At 39.5% G+C, this 24,112-nt stretch overlaps 1 protein-coding gene across 3 annotated transcripts in view; it reads right to left on the bottom strand.

Moving 5' to 3' along the window:
• The window catches only part of sptbn1 (spectrin, beta, non-erythrocytic 1), a 258,196-nt gene that overhangs the window by 70,489 nt on the left and 163,595 nt on the right, over positions 1–24,112 (bottom strand). For all 3 annotated transcript variants that reach the window (XM_059985941.1, XM_059985943.1, XM_059985942.1), the window contains 7 exons: positions 13,607–13,758; positions 5,027–5,200; positions 4,715–4,806; positions 3,646–3,726; positions 3,421–3,536; positions 1,788–1,900; positions 1,101–1,288 (listed from right to left, as the gene is read on the bottom strand). In XM_059985941.1, the coding sequence (XP_059841924.1) occupies positions 1,101–1,288; positions 1,788–1,900; positions 3,421–3,536; positions 3,646–3,726; positions 4,715–4,806; positions 5,027–5,200; positions 13,607–13,758 (916 nt within the window). The remainder of the gene's footprint in view (positions 1–1,100; positions 1,289–1,787; positions 1,901–3,420; positions 3,537–3,645; positions 3,727–4,714; positions 4,807–5,026; positions 5,201–13,606; positions 13,759–24,112) is intronic.

The following is a 24,112-nucleotide window of genomic DNA, read 5'->3' as shown; positions in this document are numbered from 1 at the left end:
GAGTGTACAAGCACATGGCAGATGAGCATCAGATGGACTAATATGATATACATTCAGTGGCTGCTTTATTAGGTACACCTGAGCGTTAATGCTAATTTCTCATCAGCCAATCACATGGCAGCAACTCAATGCATAAAAGAATGCAGACATGGTCCAGAGATTCAACCCGAATATCACCATGGGGAAGAAATGCGACCTAAGCAACTTTGATTGTGGAATGATTATTGGAGCAAGACAGAAGGCAACAGTAATTCAAATAGCCACACGTTTCAACAGTGGTGTGCAGCAGAGCATCTCTGAATACACATGACAGATCTTGAAGTGGATGGGCTACAACAGCAGAAGACCACACCAGGTTCCACTTCTGAACCTAATTAAGTGGCCACTGAGTGCAAACCTCTTTCCACAAAAACCAGAACATCAGGATACCTTGAAATATAAAAGTCTGAACTAAAAGCCTTTGCCAGCAATTAGACAAGTCTTCGATGATCGCACACTTGGAAGGCTTTGTACATTTCTGGTCTCTCCCAAGATACACGCCACTGATGCAAAAATACAAAACTGCATTATACAAATTTCCAGAATGAAATGATTGTCCCTCCAGGAGAAATAAATTGACTTAACTAGTGTCCTGCAGCATTTGAAAGACTGCTCAACCAAACTGGAATATCTAAAACTTCTTAAGGGCTTGAGAGAATAATGCTGAGAGGCTGCTCCCACTGATGAGCCTTTTCGGAAATGGGAGAACAAGTTCTCAGAATTAAGAGCTGGTAATTTAGAAATAAGATGAGAAGTCTGTTCCCTCGCGGATGTAATTTTTTTGTATTTTTGTTTCACTAAGAACTGTGTATGACAATGAATTAAAAATACATTCATAATAGATTAGTTAATTTCTGGATAATGTAATCAAACAGTGCAAGAAAGCGAGTTTGGAGGCAGATCAGCCATCATTTTAATAATGACTGGAAAAACTATTACTTCTACTTATGGTCAAGTAGACCGTAATGACATGCTAAATTACTGTATGAACTTTTAGTTATGTTTTCATAAGCAACTAATGAAGCAAATTAAAGTAGCAATATATGTTTGAATTGTCTTACTTTGAAGGTTTTTCAACAGTGCGATATGTATTAAATGCTTGTAGCTGCTGCTGAACTCCAACCAGTGAATTGGCAAATTTACGATTGTTCAAGATGATGATAGTCTGTTCAATCCACTCCAGCAGGTCAGATGCCAAGGACTCATATTTTTCAATCATTTTTTCAGTCTCAATTGCATAGTCAAGAACCTGTGGCAGATGCAATGAGAACAATTTTAGGGGATCAAAACCAAGAAACAAATGTATGATACAAATACAACTTGAGAATAATTTCAGTACATGACCTGTTTAATTTGATACTTATTTTGTTAGTACGGATACTTTGAAATCAGTAACAGCATCAACAAAATTGATACTTAAAGATTTTAAAGTGCTTGTCATGAGGCAACACTGTACTACAATTCACCCAAATTTATAATTCTGGTTTACATTTTGAGAACTGATATGAAATTCTCATAAAATGGAAAACAAAATTTTTAAAAAAACATTACTTGACCCAGTGATTATGCCTAATGACCTAAGAATTCAAAATTGAACAACTAAGATTTCAATGCAAAAAGGAGTAAGTTTTATGAGGACAGATATTCAATCTTAATTCACTGGCAAATGATACCACCCTGTTTATTTCTATTAACAGGATTTACTCTCAAAATATCATGTAACAGTTTAAATGCATAGTTAAAACTACCTTCCCAATACGTTTTCCTTCCACAGCCAGGGCCTTCATCTTGGAGAAGTAATGGTAGTATGTCACCACATAGGTAATGATTGACTTCTCATCAGGGTGGTCAACACTGACATCTGGTAAACAAAGGTTCATGATGGACAATGATAAATTACAGCTTTACAGCAAATATATGTGACCGACAGTAAATACATCAAGAGATTCAGAAGAACTTAATAACCCTTAACATATTCTAACTCCTCTCTTAATCTCACATCAATTTAAACTTTGGTGACCTGATGATCAATATGGCAGAGCGTAAGAAGGCAGGAAAGAACTCATTTAAGAAATAAAAATGGATTGTTTTTAAGTAGAAAATTAACAATAGTGTCTGGGGGAAACTGTTCCACAAATACCGTAAATTCCGGTGTATAAGCCAAGAATTTGGTCCTAAATTTTGGTCCTAAAATTAGGGGGCCGGCTTATACAGAGGGTGCCAACTTTGGAAAAATGAATACACGGAAGACAGGTCGTATTTATTGGCTGTTTTTGAGTCAAACTGGTTCCACTGTTGACGCATGAATTCTTTGGTTTATTTAAACTCACTGATAATGGCTGGACCATGGACATCAAACCACCGGGGATGTCCATATTTTCAGCTTTCAATGCTGCTTTTGTCTCACCTGATAAGGATGTCGACACCACATCTCTTTAACCCACTTCAAGCAACCCGCTTCGTTCATCCAGCAGCGTTTTTGAACGTAAACAACACCCCGCGGGAATTTTCTGAGCAATCTTTGTTTTTTGTCTCAACACAAGATCACACCTATTCATAAATCGGGTGCACCAACTTCGCATAGCTTGGAAATTTTGGCTGACCTCAGTGTTTTTCGTCCCATTTCAACGCTTAAACTCGAATCATTTCTTTGGTAACAATGTATCCGGATGATCGTTGATGATTCGCCCACTCAAACTTTTTCTTCCAGTTCTGGCCACTGGCATGTTTTCCTGCAGTTTGCACGTTTCGTCTTTGGCATTTCCCTCAGCGCGTCCGCTGCCTTTCTCCACTCTCTCACTTGTTTCTTGTTTACACTAAACTTCTTAGCAGCTGCAGAATTATTCATTCCTTTAGCAAAACCAACAACCTTCAGCTTGAAGCCAGCATCATATTGCATTTAATCTTTTGTACATGGTGGTCGCAAACTCAATACTGAGTACACATACTGATCCTGCCATCCCGTGTTATGTTTTAATGAGATTACAATGGGCGCTAAATGGTTTCACAGGGGTTACATTTCTTTTCCATTGGAAACCTAATCCAAAATTTCTCTCCCTGATTTATTTATTAAGAACTCGCCTATAATGCTCTACAATGTCTTAGCAGGTACCGGTTCACAAAATTTCCAGGGTCCGGATCCGGCAAAGCTGAGTACCGGCATGTGAGATCTTGTGATCTTTTCTGATTAAATCAAAAACCTCTGCAAAGGGGGTTGGCTTATACAAAGGTAACATGAAAAATTCACTTTTTTAACCTTGAAAATGGGGGTCGGCTTATACTCAGGGTGAGCTCATACTCCAGAATGTACGGTATTTTTGAAGGTGGAAATCATACTTTTCCCCCAATTACAAGAACATACTGGAAAAATGAGGAACTAACCTTCAGGGTCCAGCAGCTTGGTAAGCCCAAGGTGTTGCTCTGCGAGGTTGAAAGCATTCTGGAGATTGTAGTGAGCATTAGACTTCTTAAGTTTGTCAAAATCAATCAGATCCGGCCTGACCAAATAAAATATTGTTAATATAAAAGGATGCACACAGTCATACAATAACCTGATGGTAGCAAATGTAAATCAAAAATTTATTTTAAGCTGTTATGCCAACATACCTGTGCTTGTGGATAACAGCATTGAAAGCCATACCATCCCTCCAGCTGGTGGTGAAGTTGTGAATGTTGACATTAGGGTAGCTTTGGGATGGATAGAAAAAAAATACATTCACTGTATATTTTAAACAGGAATCAAGGACAAGCTAAAGCTACTGTTTTAATTTCTGTTACTGTTAATTACTGTTTTAATGTTTTAATTTCATGGGAAAGCTTCGCTGGCTGCTACATTTAGCAAAACTCCAAACATTCTTAATAAACAGATTTATGATTCGTTTACACAGAAGGGAAACTTGCTGCTAGTAATATCATAACTAGAGTGGATGAGTTCCTCAAATTCCTTTCTCTGATGAACAAGTAATCTAAGGATTACAAGGAAAACATAAATATATAGTATGCTTACTGCACCACAAACATGAATTCCTTTCTCTACTGAACCAAGTACTTTGAAGCTGCTAGTTAAATAGAACATATTAAAGTTACTACACTATAGTTAACAATAAATTCTTGAACTTTCACTTGGCAAAAAGAAAATAACACAAATTAATAAATTAATGTATTTCACATTTTGATACAAAATGATAGAAAGCTAAAGCAAATCGGAAATACCTACCAAGATGAAACTGCATTAAAACTCCAACAGTACGTTTCTACTATTACACAGACTTAAAAAACCAAAACTTCTAGATTATTTTACTTTTCAAATATGCTGTTGATGATTTTTAACTCATGTTCATCCAAAACTAGTTTCAATTTCACAATTCCCAATAACAAAAGCAAAAAAACAATAACAAATAACTGCAGTGATTTAGATAGGTCTTGAAATGATAGTGCCAATTGAGGAGCCTATGCATTAAGCTACTACCTAAGTTTAACATTTTTCAAACTACAAAAATTATACCAATGCACCAATACCCAATTAAAATTCTACCAGATACAAAAACCAGGCATTAGTATGACATGTTCCAAAAATAACGTAATGCATTCAACATTCAAATCTGTGAATTTAAAAAACCTGTTATTTCACGCAAACTGTAATACTTTTTATGATAATCCCTGTGGTGCTGCTTACCCAGCAGTTTTCATCTGGCACCACAACAGCAAGGCATCTTTTGCAGATTTCTTTTCCTTATTGTCTTCTGATTCAACACTGATATCCTGGATCTGGAGAAGAATAAATTAAGCTCTATTAACATCTTTCAGTCAGCTTAATTTCATATATCTCTGAACCTAAACTGTACTATTTGATGATAGTTAAGAAGCTTTAAAGATATTACTTGCTTTATAAAATGAATACTCATATTTCATTCAAGTCGCCAATAATTTGAAAAAGATTATATCAACCTAAGGATTTCAGAGGCATACATTCCACTGGTGAATTTACCTGGAATCGCAGAATGATGGTCCAAATCAGACCAAGGGTTAGTCGGTGGTTTCCATCCACAATATCATGAGATCCCATGTTCTCTAAATGTACTCTTTGCTCTTTGAGGAACTGAAGGGCTTTGTCAACATTTTCAAGACAATGGATTCTCATTCGTCCTTTTGTTGGTTTAGGCTGGCAGAGAAAGAACACGAATATGTAAACACCAAACGAAGAAAAATGATGATTGGTGATCTAATAAATGTCATCCTGGTGATAACCCTGGAATATAAACTGATATTTCTCATATGCCCCATTAAATTACTGGAACACAGTGTTACAGTGCTCATTAACATGATTTATTTAAAAAGTAATATATATATCTTACTGTAATTTAGTTTTTTTATGTATTGCAATGTACTGCTGTCACAAAACAACATTTTACAACATATACCCATGGATGTTGAACCTGATTCTGACGAATTACTCTTGAAATGTAACAAGTAAACAAATTTATTTCCAGCTCCCATTTTAGAAGAAATTATTCAAAAATATATTTTAACACTCTGAAAGCCAAACTTGCTTTGTAAGAATCATACAATTCCCTCTTGAACTGACATCTTCATGCCTCAGTATTCCAAAAGAATAGAGCCAATAGGAGCCTCTCCCCCACTGCTATCAGACTTCTGAACTAATCAATCACCCCCCTTCCTGTGATGCTACCATGTTCTCAAAGCTTTAATTTTACATTTTCCATTATTGTCATTTTGCATATTTTTTACAATACTATACCTTTCACCATTCTGTAGTTTTGCAAATTGAACTGTATTTATTTTTGGTATTATTACAATGTCAACTGTTTACTCTGCTAGGTCCACATAGTCAAGATATTTTTTTGCAACCTGCTGTATATAACAACGAACTAATCTGAATTCTTTCTAACAAGTTACTTAACTGAGGTATGTAAATAAAAAGGAGGCTTGATAAAGTAAATAGGAAGGACACCAACACAAGGGGCTGAATAGTCTTCAGCAGGATTATGAACTTATGATTCTAAAGGTTTAGATTTCTAAAGAAGGTTTGTTTAACAGATAAATTAATATTTCATGAAATTAGATCAGTTTATGTTAGGGTTGAACATTACAGTTAGCTATAAAAATACTAATATGATACTCTATATGTAAGATGCATCTAGTTCAAAGTATATGACACCTGCGTGATAGACCGCCGAATCGTTATACATTGGGTAGTTTCCTGCAGTCAAAATACTCAGCTTCACTTACATCATCAGTGTCAGAAACTGTAACTTCCAGATGAAATTATTCTGAAGCATAATGACAGTGGCAACCATGGCAGCTATTAAACTACAGTCATCTTCCAACATAATTACGAGATGAAGGATTAATTGGTCTACTTTTGATTATGATGGTTGAAGAGGAAAGTTGACCAAAAACAAGTCCCTCAATGTCAATTTAGTCAAAAGGTCGTCATACTTCTATTTTCAGACATACAGTCTACATTTGGCAATTTTAGATGATCAGCTGTTAAATTCTCTGAAATTGAGTCTATGTTTCAAATCTTTAATCTTGATTTTTAAAGTAAGCATAATTAGTTAATGGACATAATGGTAAATATTCTCTCAGCAGGATCAGTATGCTCTCCAGTGTGAGTTCACAAATTTTAGGAAATCGCCACCTTCCAGCTGGTTGCCATGTTTATTGAAAGGGATTCTTGGCCCTCATTAAACAGATCCAAAAAGCTCACAGGACAAGTAATTTTCTGTACTATATCTGGAACTTAAACAGCCCAACAATATTTTAATTGTGTTTCCTTTCCCCTTCAGAAAACTGAAGTTCCATTTCAGGGAGTTTCACAGACAAGCTTTACCAGGGTGCACAATTCACTAAAGCAGCAGTTGAAGTCATCTTTTCAAGGTACGTAGAAAGCCAAAAGTGAGTTGATATGCATGTATCTGTTTTTAAACAGATTTTTTTTATTTCAGCAGAAACAACAAAGTCAGTTTTGTTACACTATCCTAACTGTCTTTGTTATGGTGATGGTGAGCGCCACTTTCTTGAACTGCTACAGTCCTTTGCTGAAGGTGCTTGGACAAGGAGCTTCAGGGTTCAGAATCACCGAAAAAGGATGAAGATAAATTATTAGGGACCAGCAAAACAGTTCCAAGTCAGGTGGTGCATTACGTGAAGGGAAAGCAAAAACTAGTGATGATCCCGTGGCCTGCTGCCCTATTCCTTCTTGATGTGACATTTGGGAATAGCCTGGAAGAGCAGCTGGGGTGCATTTTGTAAATAGATGAGCTTGGAAACTGTCAAAGAAACCTCAAAATGCTTCAGCAACAATGAGAACACAATATTCAAAGAAAATTTTCACTGTCGCCAAAAGGTAAAAACAAATTAGTTACAAGGGTAAAGTTATGAAAATATTGAAAGCAAACTCACTTAGTTCTGCTTTAACTGTAGTTTTAAGGAGTGTTCGAGTAACATCCTCTGATTAGAAACACAGAAGACCTACAGCACAATACAGGCCCTTCAGTCCACAATGCTGTGCTGAACATGTACTTATTTTAGAAATTACCTAGGATTACCCATGGCCCTCCATTTTTCTAAGCTCCATGTACCTATCCAACGGTCCTATCCTATCCTATCCACCTCCACCACCATTGCCGGCAGCCCTTTCCACACACTCACCACTCTCTGTATAAAAAACTTACCCCTGACATCTCCTCTGTACCTACTTCCAAGCACCTTAAAACTGTGCCCTCTCATGTTAACTGACTATCCACATGATCAATGCCTCTCATCATCTTATACACCCCTATCAGGTCACCTCTCACCCTCCTTCGCTCCAAGGAGAAAAGGCCGAGTTCACTCAACCTATTCTCATAAGGCATGCTCCCCAATCCAGACAACATCCTTGTAAATCTCCTCTGCACCCTTCCTATAGTTTTCACATCCTGCAGTGAGGTGACCAGAACCAAGCACAGTACTCAAGTGGGGTCTGATCAGGGTCCTATATATCTGTAACATTACCTCTCAGCTCTTAAACTCAAAGCGTGAATGATTTTGATATCTAAAAAATGGTGTCTTTACTCACATTCTGGCAGCTATTTATGTTACGCCTGAATATGTACATGACGCTGGAAGAACTCAGCAGGTCAGGCAGCATCCGTGAGAAAAGAGTAGACAACGTTTCAGGCCGAGGCCCTTCATCAGGAATGGGGGGGGGGGGGGGTAAGAGAGGGCCGAAGCTCAGTAATAGAGGGCCAAAGCTCAGTAATAGAGATAGGGGAGGGGGAAGGGCCTAGAGGTGCCAGGTGGAAAACCAATCAGAGGAAAGATAAAGGGGGAAGGGGATAAGCATGAAAGAACTGTAGAGATAAAGGAGCAGAAAGTTGAAAGGGGGGAGAGGCAGAGAGGTACCTAGGATAGGGGAAGGGGGAGGGGGAGGGAATTACCGGAAATTGGAGAACTCAATGTTCATACCACCAGGCTGGAGGCTACCCAGATGGTATATGAGATGTTGCTCCTCCCACCTGAGTTTGGCCTCATCATGGCAGTAGAGGAGGCCATGTATGGACATATCTAGATGGGAATGAGGGGCACAGTTGAAGTGGGTGGCAACCGGGAGGTCCTGTCTTTTGTGACGGATGGAGCAGAGGTGCTCGACGAAGCGGTCCCCCAATCTGCGTCAGGTCTCGCCGATGTAGAGGCCGCCGCACCGGGAGCACCGGATGCAACAGACAACTCCAGCAGACTCGCACGTAAAGTGTTGCCTCACCAGGAAGGACTGTCTGGAGCCCGGAATGGTGGTAAGGGGGGAGGTGTGGGGACAGGTGTAGCATTTGCGCTTGCAGGGATAAGTGCCGGGTGGGAGTTCTGTGGGGAGGGACGTATGGACCAGGTAGTCGCAGAGGGAACGATCCCTGTGAAAAGCTGACAGGGGTAGGGAGGGAAAGATGTGCTGGGTGGTGGGGTCCTGTTGAAGGTGGCGGAAGTTGCGGAGGATAACGTGTTGGATCCGGAGGCTGGTGGGTGAAGACAAGGGGAACCCTGTCCCTGTTGTGGTGACGGGAGGATGGGTTAAGGGCTGAAGTGCGGGAAGTGGAGGAGATGTGGGTGAGGGCATCTTTGATGACGCCAGAAGGGAAATCATGATCCTGAAAGAAAGAGGACATTTGAGAAGTCCTGGAACGGAAAGCTTCATCCTGGGAGCAGATGCGGCAGAGACTGAGGAACTGGGAATAGGGAATGGCATTTTTGCAATGGGCAGGGTGGGAAGAGGTATAGTCAAGATAGTTATGGGAGCTGGTGGGTTTGTAGAAGATGTCAGTGGATAGTTGTCTCCGGAGATGGAGACCAAGAGATCAAGAAAGGGGAGAGAAGTGTCCGAGATGGACCATGTGAATTTAAGGGCTGGGTGAAAGTTAGAAGCAAAGTTGATGAAATTGACGAGCTCAGCATGGGTTCAGGAAGCAGCTCCAATGTAGTCGTCGATGTAGCGGAGGAAAAGTTGGGGACTGGTGCCAGTATAGATTTGGAGCATAGACTGTTCCACATAACCCACAAAGAGGCAAGCATAGCTGGGGCCATGCAAGTGCCCATGGCTACACCCTTGATCTGGAGAAAGTGGGAAGAACCAAAGGAGAAGTTATTGAGAGTTAACCGCCAACTGGAGAAGTGTGGTGGTGCTGGGGAACTGATGGGGTCTGTTATCCAAAAAGTAGCGGAGGGCTTTGAGGGGCCTTCTTGATGTGGAATGGAGGTGTATAAGGATTGAACATCCTTGGTAAAAATAAAAATTTTCATGTTTTTATGTTATGCCTGAATTTGGTATCAACTGTTTTCCCAGGCTGAGAGCTTTTTACTGAGGTTATTTTCCTTGGCAATCAAACTTGGTGCTGTACTGCTGCACACTAGTAATTGAGGTTGAGTTTAGGCAGATAATTTGCTTGCAAATAACTCAAACTTACTGAAAATGAAATTGGGAAGCGTTGCTGCCATTTCCTTTGTACTTTTAAAAGATACATTTTCTCTATTTGCTTTAAGCCCAGGCTAATAACCTGGCCTGCTTCTAGCTCAACAGATGATAGACAATAGTTCTCAATTAACCAGGCAAGATATAACCCCAACAGTGAAGAGAGTTTAAAAATTACAAATTCAAAAGTGTTCCTCTCTGCTCTTTGTGAGCTATATGATGGGGGAATACTTTCTTTTGTCCCTACAAATGAGCCTGTAATGAACTCCTCGTAATTCACAGCGAACTCATTCCTCTGTGACAGTGTCCAGAGAACCCTTCATCAACCCCTGATCTTTCTGATCACCAGCAATCTCTTGGCATTCCTGCTAATTAGTCAGGCAGCCTTTCAATCCTTTAGTGGTGAGTTGTGAAAGGGAGTTAAAGTATTTGAACCGATTCTGAAAATAAAAATCAACAGGATCACTGGCTTCCTAGTTATTTTTGTGTATTGTCGCCCCTGATGGTTCTCCTCATTTTTTATAACTATTAGATTTGATGACTTTTGCTACAACTTAACTGCATACAAAGAAATTATTACAGCGAATTCGCAATAAGAGCCACATAGTACTGAGTCTAATCTGCATCAAACTTAAGCTGAAAATACTTGATACAAGTAATGAGTGTTAGGAAGTTATGGCACATGTGCTTTTTCCTGGATTACTGTTTTCATTTTGAAAATTACATAATCCTTCAAACAACCTAGGCAGCACCACAAACTATCATCTGATCAATTAATGAATTGAGAGAGTCATCTGGATAATATATAATGTGTTAAGCAATCTGACTGGAAGAGTACAGATGGAAATATGTATAGATTTGAATACCACTTAACTTTAGCTGTTAACGCCAGGCTATTGTTCAGGGAGAGGATTAGCGTCAACTTAGAAAAACTGAATATTGCACAAACTATTAACAAATTTGTCATTTTCATTGCATGCATTTACCACGTAACACGACCAATTGATAAAAGGCACTGATGTCCAAAGAAGAGAATAATTCCTTTAAATTTAGTATGCAGTGGATTCTGGTTAATTGGGTCAGCCACTTATTTGGGGTAACTCTTAAAGGTCAAAAACTAATCGAGAAAACAGCCAGAATTCCCTTTGTTTATTTTGGATACAATCCCACTTAATTAAGGCAGGAAACTGCTGCTGAATAGTTTCTAACCGGGGTGAGTTGTGAGCACCTGTGAGACTGTTCGACACCATACCATGTTTAGAGCGAACAGTTTTTAAAAGGGATTGTTGAGTGTGCTTCTCTTCACAAAGCAGTGATTTTTGAAACTGATAGTTGGTGAGAAATAAGCAGTAAGAAATTTATAACTATTTTGTTTACTGTGGTTTCAACCATTCAGGCTTGAAGATGTCAAAAATGGCCAAGTGTGAAAATAAAATGATTTCACCACTTCAACAAGTTAAGAACTATGAAGAATTTGAAGGTACAGACAATCATCTTGAATGTTACAATGAAAATGAAGACTTGGAAGATGCAATCATCAAAAGCCTTATATGAAAGTAGATGTCTGCATTGATTTTGTTCATTTACAGTCAAAAGAACATGGCAGTGTACTCTGAGAATAACTACTGGGAACTAATTCACAGTATTATGTCCTGCTTGGTGGCGCAATAATATCAGCGCGAAGGTTCCCAGGTTCGAATCCAAGTCCGGTTGAGCGTCGAGCTAGCAACTTAGCCTCATAAAAACATGAATAGTTTGCTACGGAAACACCGTCATGACGGTGCCTCGATAACTCCACTGCAGGGCTATTCTTCTGACAGTTTTATGAAACTGTAGTGTTCTAATTTGTTCTGTATTTCATTTAAATACACAATTTGTTGCTTAGTTACAGTTTAGGTTTTCTTTTTTGTACCTTTTTAAACTATTTCAAAAGGCTAACTGGGGCAGCCACTTAATTGGGACAAAAAGTATTGGTTCCAGTATGTCCTAATTAACCAGAATCCACTGATTATCATGGTCTTGTTAATATAATTCAGTAGAGCAGGCCACTTTGCAGTGTACTCTGCAAGGACAGAGTAGAGTAATAATGTGTACTTCCAGGGATACAATTCCATCCAATGAATCTGAGAAATGTTTTTTCTAAATGGTGCTTTGGAGAATTCAATGCACTTTTGCAAAACCATAGTATTCAAAAGCCTTAAAAATGACCATAATACACAGGAGCAGAATTAAGCCATTCACTCCATTGGGTCTGTTCCGCCATTCCATCATGGGAACATTGTTACAATGAGTAATCATTAGAATAATATTTATCTTCAATAAATATTTGTTATCTATCATTCCTGTGAGCATATTTAAATTTGGATGTGTTTATTGTCTTCAGAAAGATAAACTGGTTTCAAATTGGCACTGGATAATGGACCACCTCTATACTGCATATTTAATTTGGAACAAAGGTAAGGACAAGAATACAGAAATGGCCTTAAATGGTAGCATGAAAAAAAAACATGGATATTATTAAGGAACTGCAAATTTAAATCATTCATACCCAAGATCTCAGTGGAATCATTGGAACAGTTGGAAACTGCAGCCATTGGACTGTACAGAATTTCATTTATATTAACTCACATGAAAATGCACATATAGGAAATGATAATATAGTTCAGTTAATACCATGCTAATACTTTGTGTGAACAATTTCTCTGCCAATTGAAATCACCTAAGAGCAATGGAGCATTCTGCACAGTTAACGAAGAGTCATTTTAAAAATTATGAACCAAGATCAATACTATACTTTTTAATTAGCACTAATGATGTTTAATAACTGATCACACAGCTTCTTCCTGCTCAGTGATTACAAATAAAGCAAGCATTTACATTTTTCTTTAATTTAGCAAGAACAGCCATTGAATGAAGCTTTGCTCACTCAGAAACATTATAGAAACATCGTGGGTAATGCTTCCTTCTGTCTACAGTTTAAATGAAGGTTTGAACAGTCCCTAAAATCACATCTTTGGAAGGATGCATTACTCTTTGGTGGGGAAAGTGAGGAGCAGGTGATGCTGATTGTTCATTTAGAAAGATATCTGGAATCCAATGACTAAATTACAATGAAAGAGTCAAAGTTCAAAGGAAATTTATTATCAAAGTACATATGTCACCATATACAAGCCTGAGATTGATTTTCTTATGGGCAATCACATTAAATACATGAAACACAATAAAACCAATGAAAGACCACACACAACAGGATGGGCAACAATCAATATGCAAACAACCCCCCAAAACAGTGTGCAAGTACAAAATGAAAAAAAATAAATAAGCAATAACTAGAGAATGTGAGGTGAAGAGTCCTTGAAGGTGAGTCCATGGGTTTTGAGTACAGTTCAATGATGGGGCGAGTGAAGTTATCCCCTCTGGTTCAAGAGCCCAATGAATGAGGACTCTCAAAATATAGAAACACTCTGTCGAATTTAGAATGTCAACAAATAACTTCATTACATTTTTAAGATTTATGTGGAACTGATGGGACATTTGGTGGAAATTTTTATTTGAAAGTTGGAGGGCCTAAGAAGACTGATAAAGACATAAGCCTTAAATACTCACAAGTCTTTCTCCTGACAAGACCTCAAGTAGCTTGATCAACATTCGGCCATCGCGCAGGTCTGTGTACAAATCTGTGATTCTGCAAGACACTCGTGCCAAGTGTGAATTCACCCATTTTGTGAAAGTCTTCTTTTGAACAGCTTCACGTTCATCTATAAAATGGAAAATAAAACCTCAATTAGTCATTGTTCAATATTGATTATGTATTCCACCCTCAAGATAGAAATTAAGGAGAGGTTTAACTCAATAAGAGGAGACTGGATTGCATCAGGAGGTAAAATTGCAACAGGAACTGAATTAATCCACAAGCAGTAAAGTGAGGTAGATGGCACAAGGGAAATGGATAATGAGGCTACATGTACTATTTTCCTCATGTCATTCAATTTACATGAAAGATTTGGATAAAGGCACCAAAGGCATGCTGATGAATTTGTTAATGACATAAAGACAAGTGGAAATGTACAAGTTGTGAAGAGAATACAGGAGGCTACGAGAAAAGGATATCGATAAAGCAAAGTGAGCATAGACCTAGCAAATCGAACATAATGTAAGAAAATGCAAAATTTTCATTTTGTCAGTAAAGATATAAAAGCATATTATTCAGATATATAGGATTTTACCAAAACCACACTTGTAGTACCGTGTACAAGATAGAAGGATGCTAATGTTTTGAAAACAGTTTAAATACAATGACCTGGACAATATGAAAAGTTTTATTGGAAAATGTTACACAGGCAAGGCTTGCATGCAATGTAGAAAACTAAGACTTGACTGAAACACACAAGATTTTGAGGGATTCAAAGTGGATTTACAGATAAGATTTCCTTCTGGGTAGAACCCAAAACTAAAGGGCTGCTTATTTAAAGCAAAGGCATTGTTTTACGCCCCTGAGGATTCCAAATCTTTGGAAATCACTCTGTCAAAGGGGATACAGAAGAAGACTTAGCTTATTTCTCAGGTACAGTAAGGCAGAAATGTGCAGTTGAGGTTACTATCAAATTAGCTATGACATTAAATATCAAAATAGACAAGAGAAACTACTTCTAGTTTCTTTTACTACTAGTCTTACTACTTCTGCTAATTCATACATTGCAAATCTAATGAGAGGTAGGTAAGCATTGAAGCCCTTGGTTAACAGCAGCTGGAAACAAAGGACTGATTCCATGAGGACAGTGCCTTCACAGAACTTGTCATCGGCCAAGAGGAGCAGCGATATTTCCGCCAGGCCCACCACACTGCAGGGTGAACACCACACCCCACCTATACCTCACATCTCTAACCTTTAAACACGGTTAGCAAAGTTAATTTGAATTCTTTAGAACAGTGGGTCTTTTCCTACATAGAATTATAACTCTTGTGTATAGTGTCCAAGCTTGAGATGACTTGGACAGACTTTAGACTTGGCTGCAATATAATTTCAAACCTTCAGTAATGCAGACACAATCACCTGTACTGCTGACTCAAGAGAGCTCTCCCAAGATGATAGTATTCAAATATGCAGACACAGTAATGAGATATCATTTTCCATTTGTTATTATAGTGGCCAAAAAAAATCTTGAAGGAATTTTATACCATATTGCTTGGCAAACAGAAAACAGAGCAATGGTAAGCAGAAAACAAATCGAGTCTCAGTATCAGTTCCACCACTGCTGAATTCTTCATGAGTGTGAATGTTCTTAAGTTGCAGTCATCTTATTATTTTTGCATCAGGAATCAGAGATCAGTTAAAAATGTCCATATAGATGAACAATTATACTTTCATTAATTTGGTTATGTGCTGGTTCGAGCTTCATTGAAGAGTTTTCTATTTAACAACAGTTCTATGAAAGGCTTCCATCAATGAAAAATGGCCCAGATTTTGCAAATATTTGCAAAATGGGTTAAGAGTGAAAGGTAATAAGTTTAAAGGGAACATGATTCCCCTCACATTTCCCCATCCTTCATTCAGTGGGTCATGAGTATGTGCAATGAGCTGCCAGCATAAGTGGTGCATGTGAGCTCGATTTCAACATTTAGGAGAAGTTTGGATAGGTGCGTGAATGGTAGGACACAGAGGGCTATGGTCCCACTCCAGGTCGACCCAAGTAGTCAGTTTTAATGGTTTCAGCATGGACTAGATGGGCTGAAGGGTGTGTTTCTGTACCAAATAAGTGGAGGTCCTGAACGTAGTGGCTCCAGTGTTGGACACTATAGGGAGTTAAAATTATGGAATAAAAGCTTGCTGAGATTCCCAGGCTTCCTCTAGGATTCATAAGCCTGCGTATCCAAATGGAATTGCAACCCTGTAGAGAACAAAGATAATATGGAATCTCGAGGTTTTTGAATGATGTTTTATTTCATATATTCAATTATTAAATATTGTTTTCAATAGATTTCTACTTTTGTTTTTGAAATTCATAAATATTTTAAAACCTTAATAGCCTTGAGAGCTGGCAAAGCTGGAGCTGATAGTTTAAATCTGGCAAGGGTTACCAAAACATTTTCATCAGACTATCTTTTATCTTGAGCTCAGTTCCAGGGACATAAAGCCTGTCTTCTCACCTTGTTCAGGTAATTATGGGGATTGAAGAAATGAGGATGACAAGAGTGAGTTGCAGAGACCAGTTGAGAGAATCCAGACAAATGCTTCCACGTGAGTGTTGTGGTTTTTGCAAAGAAGCAATGATTCAGAGTCACTTTAAATTTGTGGTACATTGTGAAATCCTGACATGAAAAGCCCAGCATAACTTAATAGATTTATTAAGGCCAAGCCAACTAACGTTTATTGGGAATTCCCAGCTGCCACCCATTTGTCTGGGAGTAGCAACATGCACTGGTCTTTGCAATTTCTTTGTTGTTATGCTTCCTGTACTTTGGAATGTCTCTCTATGCCAAAAACATCTATAAAGTAACCTGGTAAGTGGTTACATCATGATACTGCCATTTAAAGATACATATCTGATCAACACCATGGCAGTTTTCTCTTCATGAAAAGCAGTACAAACAATCTTGAATCTGTACAATAGTTGCACCTAGTTTCTAACTGGTTTGCACAGAGACCAGCTACACTATTCACGTATCTACATGACAGACCTGTTATTTTTTGTTTTTAAAAGGTCTGAACAGTAACACAAAACTGCTTGATATTCATTTTATTTATTTAGAGATAGAGTGCAGAAAAGGCCCTTATTTTGAAAGATATTTAAAAGTCAAAAAGTTTGTTTATTTTAAGTAGTGGTCACCAACCCGTCGATCGTGATCGACTGGTCGATCTTTGAGACTTTCCCAGTAGATCCCAAATAAAAAAGAAAAATAAATACACAAACACTGTTGAGAGATTGTTTCCCGGTTGCGGGGTTTTAATTCCATTCTTTCTGCCCAGTGCTCATGCGTGTAACTCCCCCACACTACATAGTGGTCCCCAGCCCCGCGAGGAAATGATGAGTCAGCTGCACCTTTCCTCATTCCCTGTCACACCCACTGTTGAACTTGAACACACGCAAGGTCATCATTCAGCAAAACGCAGTGATACCCTTGCGCGGCCAGCGGGAAATGCCAATGCTGCTGGCCTGGAGTGCGGACAGATGGGCGCCGCCTCTGAACCTGTTTAGCACATCGAATGTTCGTGGGGAATCTGGTGCTAAGATATTCGCAGACGACCTAATTCAGACTCAGGGTTTGGTAAGTAGCAGAGCAACTACTGCGCTGCGATCTCCTGAAACAAACTTTTGTCAGCTGATAGATCCTACAAGGGGGGTGCGGGCAGGCGCCCTGTTGCACTCCTTGCTCAGTCGCTCAGTCTCTCCGGACTGTGACCGCCACAGCTCCGGCACGGGGACCTCCGGCCCTGACCTTGTCCTCTCATCCCACCCACAACCAGCCACACCTGGCCAAGGCTGGAGTTTGGGCCCAGAGACTGTCTAATGAGGCAATGTAGCCCTCAAAATTGCTTTGGTACCGAGTCCAAGCACCCTGCACTTAAAACAAACCCGTTGAGTTTTTTTTCCAGTGGAAAAAAACGTCAGCAAGCGGGACAGAAGCTAAGTCCTGATAGCTGCGTAAACTAAATAGCAGAATAGACTGGACATAAGGAAGCTGCTTCGAGTATAGCTGTATTCCTGTCATGTTTAACACCCCCATCACCACACCCCCCCCCCCACGTTGGCCAGTCCGCAAAAATATTATCAATATTAAACTGGTCCGCTGTGCCAAAAAGGGTGGTACCCCTGGTGTTTATACATGATTTCTACATCCGGGTTGTGGGGTTTTACTTCCGGTCTTTTTTGCCCCAGTGCGCATGCCTGTGACTAATCGATTTGGAGTTGATCTTGCCTTTCACTGCGGCTGAAGTAGGGGATCTTGTGCTTAAAAATTAGAATCCTGTCCTAGAGTTAACAATCATCAGCATTATCAGGGTTCCGTGTCTGTCTCCTACATTGTCACATTGAACGTTAACTACACAAATTTATGGGTTTCTAACTGTCGAGAACATTATAGCAAATCATCAAATCTTAAAAATTTAAAAAGTCATGTAACCTATATTCGCATATATCATCTGAAAAGAAATACACAAAAAACTGTTTTCATCGTGAACTAGCAAATCTGACAGTGCATGCTCCAGCTAAAGAGTGGCACCACTGCATTGGAACACATCTATAATTTATTAAGCTTTTCCAGCAATTGATAAATTTGAGACTCCCAGATCAACACTGACACTACGATCTTTTTCCTGACAAAATCAGAATAATCTCAACTGAAATCTTTTGTTTAAAACAGTTTATCTGGGATTCAAAAAATCTGTATGGATTATTTTGACTCAGCTCAGCCAATGACAGCAGATACATAATACTTAAAATTACAAATAGAATGCACCGTTTCAGGACACAGATGTCCAGCTAGAAACTTCAAACCACGGAGTTACGTACTTATCCCACCACAACTCGGTGTGAATTATTATCATAAGCCCCAATTTTTAAGTATGCAAAATTTAATCATGTTTTAATGAGGCTGGGATCTAAGGATATTAAAAATTTACAAAACTACAGCTCATGTTGAGTTAAGAGTGCATTTATGGCTCGTTCTATTTCAAGATGCATATGACCAACTTGCAACTGCCTTTCATGGGGACAGCTGCTCACTAGCTGATTCTCCAAAATAGCCTTTGGGGAGTGAATCAGAAATTGCATCCAGCTGCTCTACACAGACATCTGTAGTGTAGTCCAACTTAATGGGTGCGGAACAGCCAGTTCTTCCACCAAGTCTGGAGTCAGACAGGGCTGCCATGTCATTTGTGTGCTGAACAGAACCCAGACAGATTCTCGGTGAGTCAGAGCTTCAAAGGTTACAGGGACAAGGCAAGAGAATGGGGCTGAGAGAGATAATAAATTAGTCACGATGGAATGGTGGAACAAACTCGATGGGCTTAATGCTAAGTCTTTGCCAAAGCCTTTCAGAAGGATGAGAGTATGAGAGGTGACATTGCCAGTCAGTCAAGGGACCCAGGTGAAAATTTCCCTGTGCGTGCACTATGTTAATGTCTTCCGCTCAGATCCAAGGTCAGTTTGCAGATTGATCAGCATCTGTGACCAGTTTGAGTTGGCATCATGGGCCAAAGATAATCACACAAAGAGTGAGGACATGCTCCTTGGCGATTGACCTGATTAATCCGATAACTCCTACACATCAGGCCGAATCAGAATCAAAGAGAGCATGACAGCTGCTGTATTTCACTAAGATTTTGAGGAGACTTGGTACGTCACCAAAGACACTTGCAAATTTCTACAAATGTACCATGGAGAGCATTATAACTGGTTGCATCACTGTCTGGTATGGAAGGGACACCGCACAGGATCTGAAAAAGCTGCAGAAAGTTGTAAACTCAGCCAGCCCCATCATGAGCACGAGCCTCCCAGTATCCACGACTCCTTCAAAGGGTGATGACTCAAAAAAACAGCATCAATCATTAAGGACCTCCATCACCCAGGACATGTCTTCTCATTGCTACCATCAAGGTGATGGTACAGGAACCTGAAGACACGCACTCAACATTTCAGGAACAGCTCCTTCCCCTCTGCCTTCAGATTTCTGAATGGACATTGGACCCATGAATACTACCTCATTATTTTTTCACTCTCTTTTTGCACTTACTTATTGCCCGTTATGCCACTGGTGTTTAGGGCAGCAATGAAAATCCTCCATCTCTGTCTCTCCTTGACTTAAAACAATTATGGTCATGGTCTAGGATATGGCTTCCTTCGTCATGCCAATAGCTTTCTCTTGGTTTTCATTGTCAGCCGTACAAATCCTAGGTAGAGACTTAGGAATACAGAGGTGTAGAAGGATTCTTCATTGCTGTTTCCATAACAGTTTTGTTTGACCAGTCAGTGCTGTTACCCCGTAACTAAATCCCCAAACCTGGAGGACCGGTGGACCTCTCTTATTCTGGCCTCGACCTTTTACTTTGTTGACATGAGTGACCCTACCAACAGCCAAAGCATTAGGCCCTGCATGGCTCCCTGGGTCTCTGAGGCACACAAGTCTCCAAACCATGACACAGATTTTGCACTACTTGTAATATATATACTAATTATAATTTTGAAAAATTATGTATTGCAATGTACTGCTGCTGCAAAACAACTAAGTTCACGACATATGCCAGTGACATAAAATCTGATTCTCATTCTGATCCAGTGTTCCTTCACCATCAGGCTGATTATATGAAGATGTTGGGGATCCAATTTAGAGGGACTGAGGCGTGCAACAGGAACTGCTGGAGTGGACTGGGAAAGTAAAACAGAAACTGAGAGTGTGTGGTCGATGCTCCCTGACAATAACTGGGAGGCACCTGGTCATTGGATGTGAGGTGCTCTTGGGGCTATTATACTTGCCACAGGTGTGATCCATTCCCCAATCCTCTCGCATGGAAATCACCTTGGCCATCTTTTAGTTCATCAGGGGATCCAAGATGGATGGAATTAGACAAATTACAATGCACAAGTCCTGGACAACAGGGTGAAAATGTACTAATGTGTGTAGCTGCTTCAGATATCATGGACATCGGTACCACTATGTGGGCTGTCCTCAAGAGGGCAGCAGTGAGTAAAATAATCAGATCAAAACCCAAAACTAATCAATGCCCTGGTTCAGAAAAGGCCAACATACATCAAAATACTGCAGATACTGGACTCTAAAATAAAAGCAAAAGATGTCAGAAGTGGTTGCAGGGCAGGCAGCAAGTACTGTCAGAGAAATTAAGTTAATGTTTGAGATCGAATATCCTTCATCAGAATTGGGGAAGGGAGAAAATAAGTTAGTTTTACAATGCTGAGGGGATGGAGGAAGGAGTATGGATAAAACAGAGAATACCTTTGAAAAGGGTAAAGCCTTGATTGCCTTATGTAAAAAGTCAAACTCCCTTCTACTTTAGCTTAATGATTCTTTTCATACCAAGGGATGAGTGGTCAGATTATTTACTGATCTCAGAAGCACCAGTATTGTGACACAAACCAGAGTTAGAAAACAGCAGATGACCTTCAGTTATCTGGGGAAATAACAGAGCTTTTTAGTCTATATTTTTTATAGGAGGCCTATTATCTATTTATAGCGTGATAAAATCTCATATGTTCTGCCTGAATGAAGATGTACAGGCAGCAAATTAAACAAAATACTCCTTTGTACATCAAAATGAGACAAAAGCTAAACAGAAAAGGTTTTTTTAAGCAATTCATTCTCAAATCCTTTTAATCTTGTATAAACCACATGAAAAAACTGATCGACCTTCATCTCATAGTAGATACAAAGGAAAGGCAGTGCAGAAAAGGCCTTTAAAAACCTCCAACAAATCAAACAGCTTTATACACAATTGTGGTATGCAGTATGCTTTGCTTGATATGTTTTAAGAAGTCTCTTTTATGCTTAAATACTATGCCTGTGGGCCTTTCAAAGCAATCCCATTAATTATCTTCGAACAACAGTTTATGAATACATTTTCTTAAACCAATTAAAGTAATCAAGAACCAAGGAAATTACATACCAGGAACAATTTGACTCATCCCTTTGAGATACCTGAGCTAATAGTTTTTCAGGCCTGTATAATGATATAAGGGATTTTGAAGCTAAGGAAAAAGATAATTGATCAGAGAGCACCAATATCAATATGAGCAACAGGAACGTTAATGAAGAATGATTGTTGCATTGGCAGAAAGAGGACAAATGAGGTGAGATATGGAGATGGAAGTCACCAGGGGAATGGGGGACTTGTTCAGTGTGGAACAACATAGAGGAAAGGAGGGAAGGCAACTTAATGAGAACAGCAGTATGCTGGTTGGAGGCAATCAAGAAGGTAGTATTAAAAATAATGGCACAAGAAAGGATAAAGTGTCAGAAGTTGGGTCTAAGGTAGCATGTGGTGATTACAACCAACATCATCGGCTGGGTACTTCAGTTAACACAAAAATAACTAGAGGCAGATTTAAATACGGGGCAGGTGTAGGCTCCCAAGAAAGCCAGGTTTATGTCAAAGCTGTAGAATTATTAATTATCCAGTTTGTATTTTTATGATCTTATATCTCAGGAACATAAAGATGTTTTACTTTCCTCTTAAAACAAACCACAGCTTGAAGTTACACTACATAGAGTGTAGGCTATGAAAGTGGTGATGCCAGAATAGGTGGATGCTGAGTTTGCAGTGGACAGTTAAATGCATCAAAGGCACTGAATTACTTCTATCCATCCATTATAATAGTCTAGTCAATGGGTAAGGTAGTTTTTTGGGTGTTTGGGGAAAGAGAGATTTGGATTTCTGCACAATTCTTTGATAATAATTAAGAACCTGATGGCATAGTGTGAAGACAATAACCTATCCCTCAAACACGACAAAATCTGCAGATGCTAGAAATCCAAACAACAAAGGACTAACTGAAAGAGTTTCGGCCCGAAACGTCAACAGTGCTTCTCCTTATAAATGTTGCCTGGCCTGCTGCGTTCCAACAGCATTTTGTGTGTGTTGTTTGAACCTATTCCTCAACGTCAGTATGACGAAGGAATTGGTTGTTGACTTCAGAAGGAGTAGCGGACCTCACAACCACATCTACATCGGTGGTGCGCAGGTGAAACAGGACAGAAGCTTTAAGTTCCTCGGGGCGAGTATCACAAATGACCTGACTTGGTCTAACCAAGCACAGTCCACTGCCAAGACGGCCCACCAGAGCCTTTACTTCCTGAGAAAGCTGAAGAAATTTGCCCTGTCCCCTAAAACACTCACTAATTTTTATAGGTGCACTGTAGAAAGCAGTCTTCTAGGGTGCATCACAACCTGGTATGGCAGTTGTCCCGTCGAAGACTGAAAGAAGCTGCAGAAGATCGTGAACATAGCCCAGCACATCACACAAACCAATCTTCCATCCTTGGACTCACTTTACACCACACACTGTCGGAGCAGTACTGCCAGGATAATCAAGGACACGACCCACCCAACCAACACATTTTTGTCCCTCTTCTCTCCGGAGAAGGTTCAGGAGCATGAAGATTCATACAGCCAGATTTTGGAACAGCTTCTTTCCAACTATGATAAGACTGCTGAATGGATCCTGACCCAGATCTGGGCCATACCTTCCAAATATCCAGACCTGACTTGCACTACCTTACTTTCCCTTTTCTCATTTTCTATTTATGATTTACAATTTAAATTTTTATTATATTTACTTCGATTTGTACTTCAGGGAGCGTGAAGTACAGAATCAAATATCGCTGTGATGATTGTACACTCTAGTATCAATTGTTTGGTGACAATAAAGTAAAGTAATATAGCCAATTGTACTACAACACAGATACAGTGGCATGCAAAAGTTTGGGCACTCCGGTCAAAATTTCTGTTACTGTGAATAGCTAAGCAAGTAAAAGATGACCTGATTTCCAAAAGGGATAAAGTTAAAGATGACACATTTCTTTAATATTTTAAGCAAGAAAACTTTTTTTATTTCCATCGTTTACAGTTTCAAAATAACAAAAAAAAGTAAAAGAGCCCGAAGCAAAAGTTTGGGCACCCTGCATGGTCAGTACTTAGTAACACCCCCTTTGGCAAGTATCACAGCTTGTAAACACTTTCTGTAGCCATCTTAGAGTCTTCCAATTCTTGTTTGGGGGATTTTCCCCCATTCTTACTTGCAAAAGGCTTCTAGTTCTGTGAGATTCTTGGGCCGTCTTGCATGTACTGCTCTTTTGAGGTCTATCCAGATTTTCGATGATGTTTAGGTCAGGGGACTGTGAGGGCCATGGCAAAACCTTCAGCTTGTGCTTCTTGAGGTAGACCATTGTGGATTTTGAGGTGCGTTTAGGATCATTATCCTGTTGTAGAAGGCATCCTCTTTTCACCTTTGGCTTTTTTTTACAGAGGGTGTGATGTTTGCTTCCTGAATTTGCTGGTATTTAATTTAATTCATTTTTCCCTCTACCCGTGCCACTGGCTGCAACACAATCCCAAAGCATGATCGATCCACTCCCGTGCTTAACAGTTGGAGAGGTGTTCTT

The sequence above is a fragment of the Hypanus sabinus genome, chromosome 12 (assembly GCF_030144855.1).
Source record: "Hypanus sabinus isolate sHypSab1 chromosome 12, sHypSab1.hap1, whole genome shotgun sequence".
Taxonomy (NCBI): Eukaryota; Metazoa; Chordata; class Chondrichthyes; order Myliobatiformes; family Dasyatidae; genus Hypanus; species Hypanus sabinus.
The sequence above is the reverse complement of the archived record's forward strand: the minus strand, read 5'-3'. Positions and strand labels throughout refer to the sequence as shown.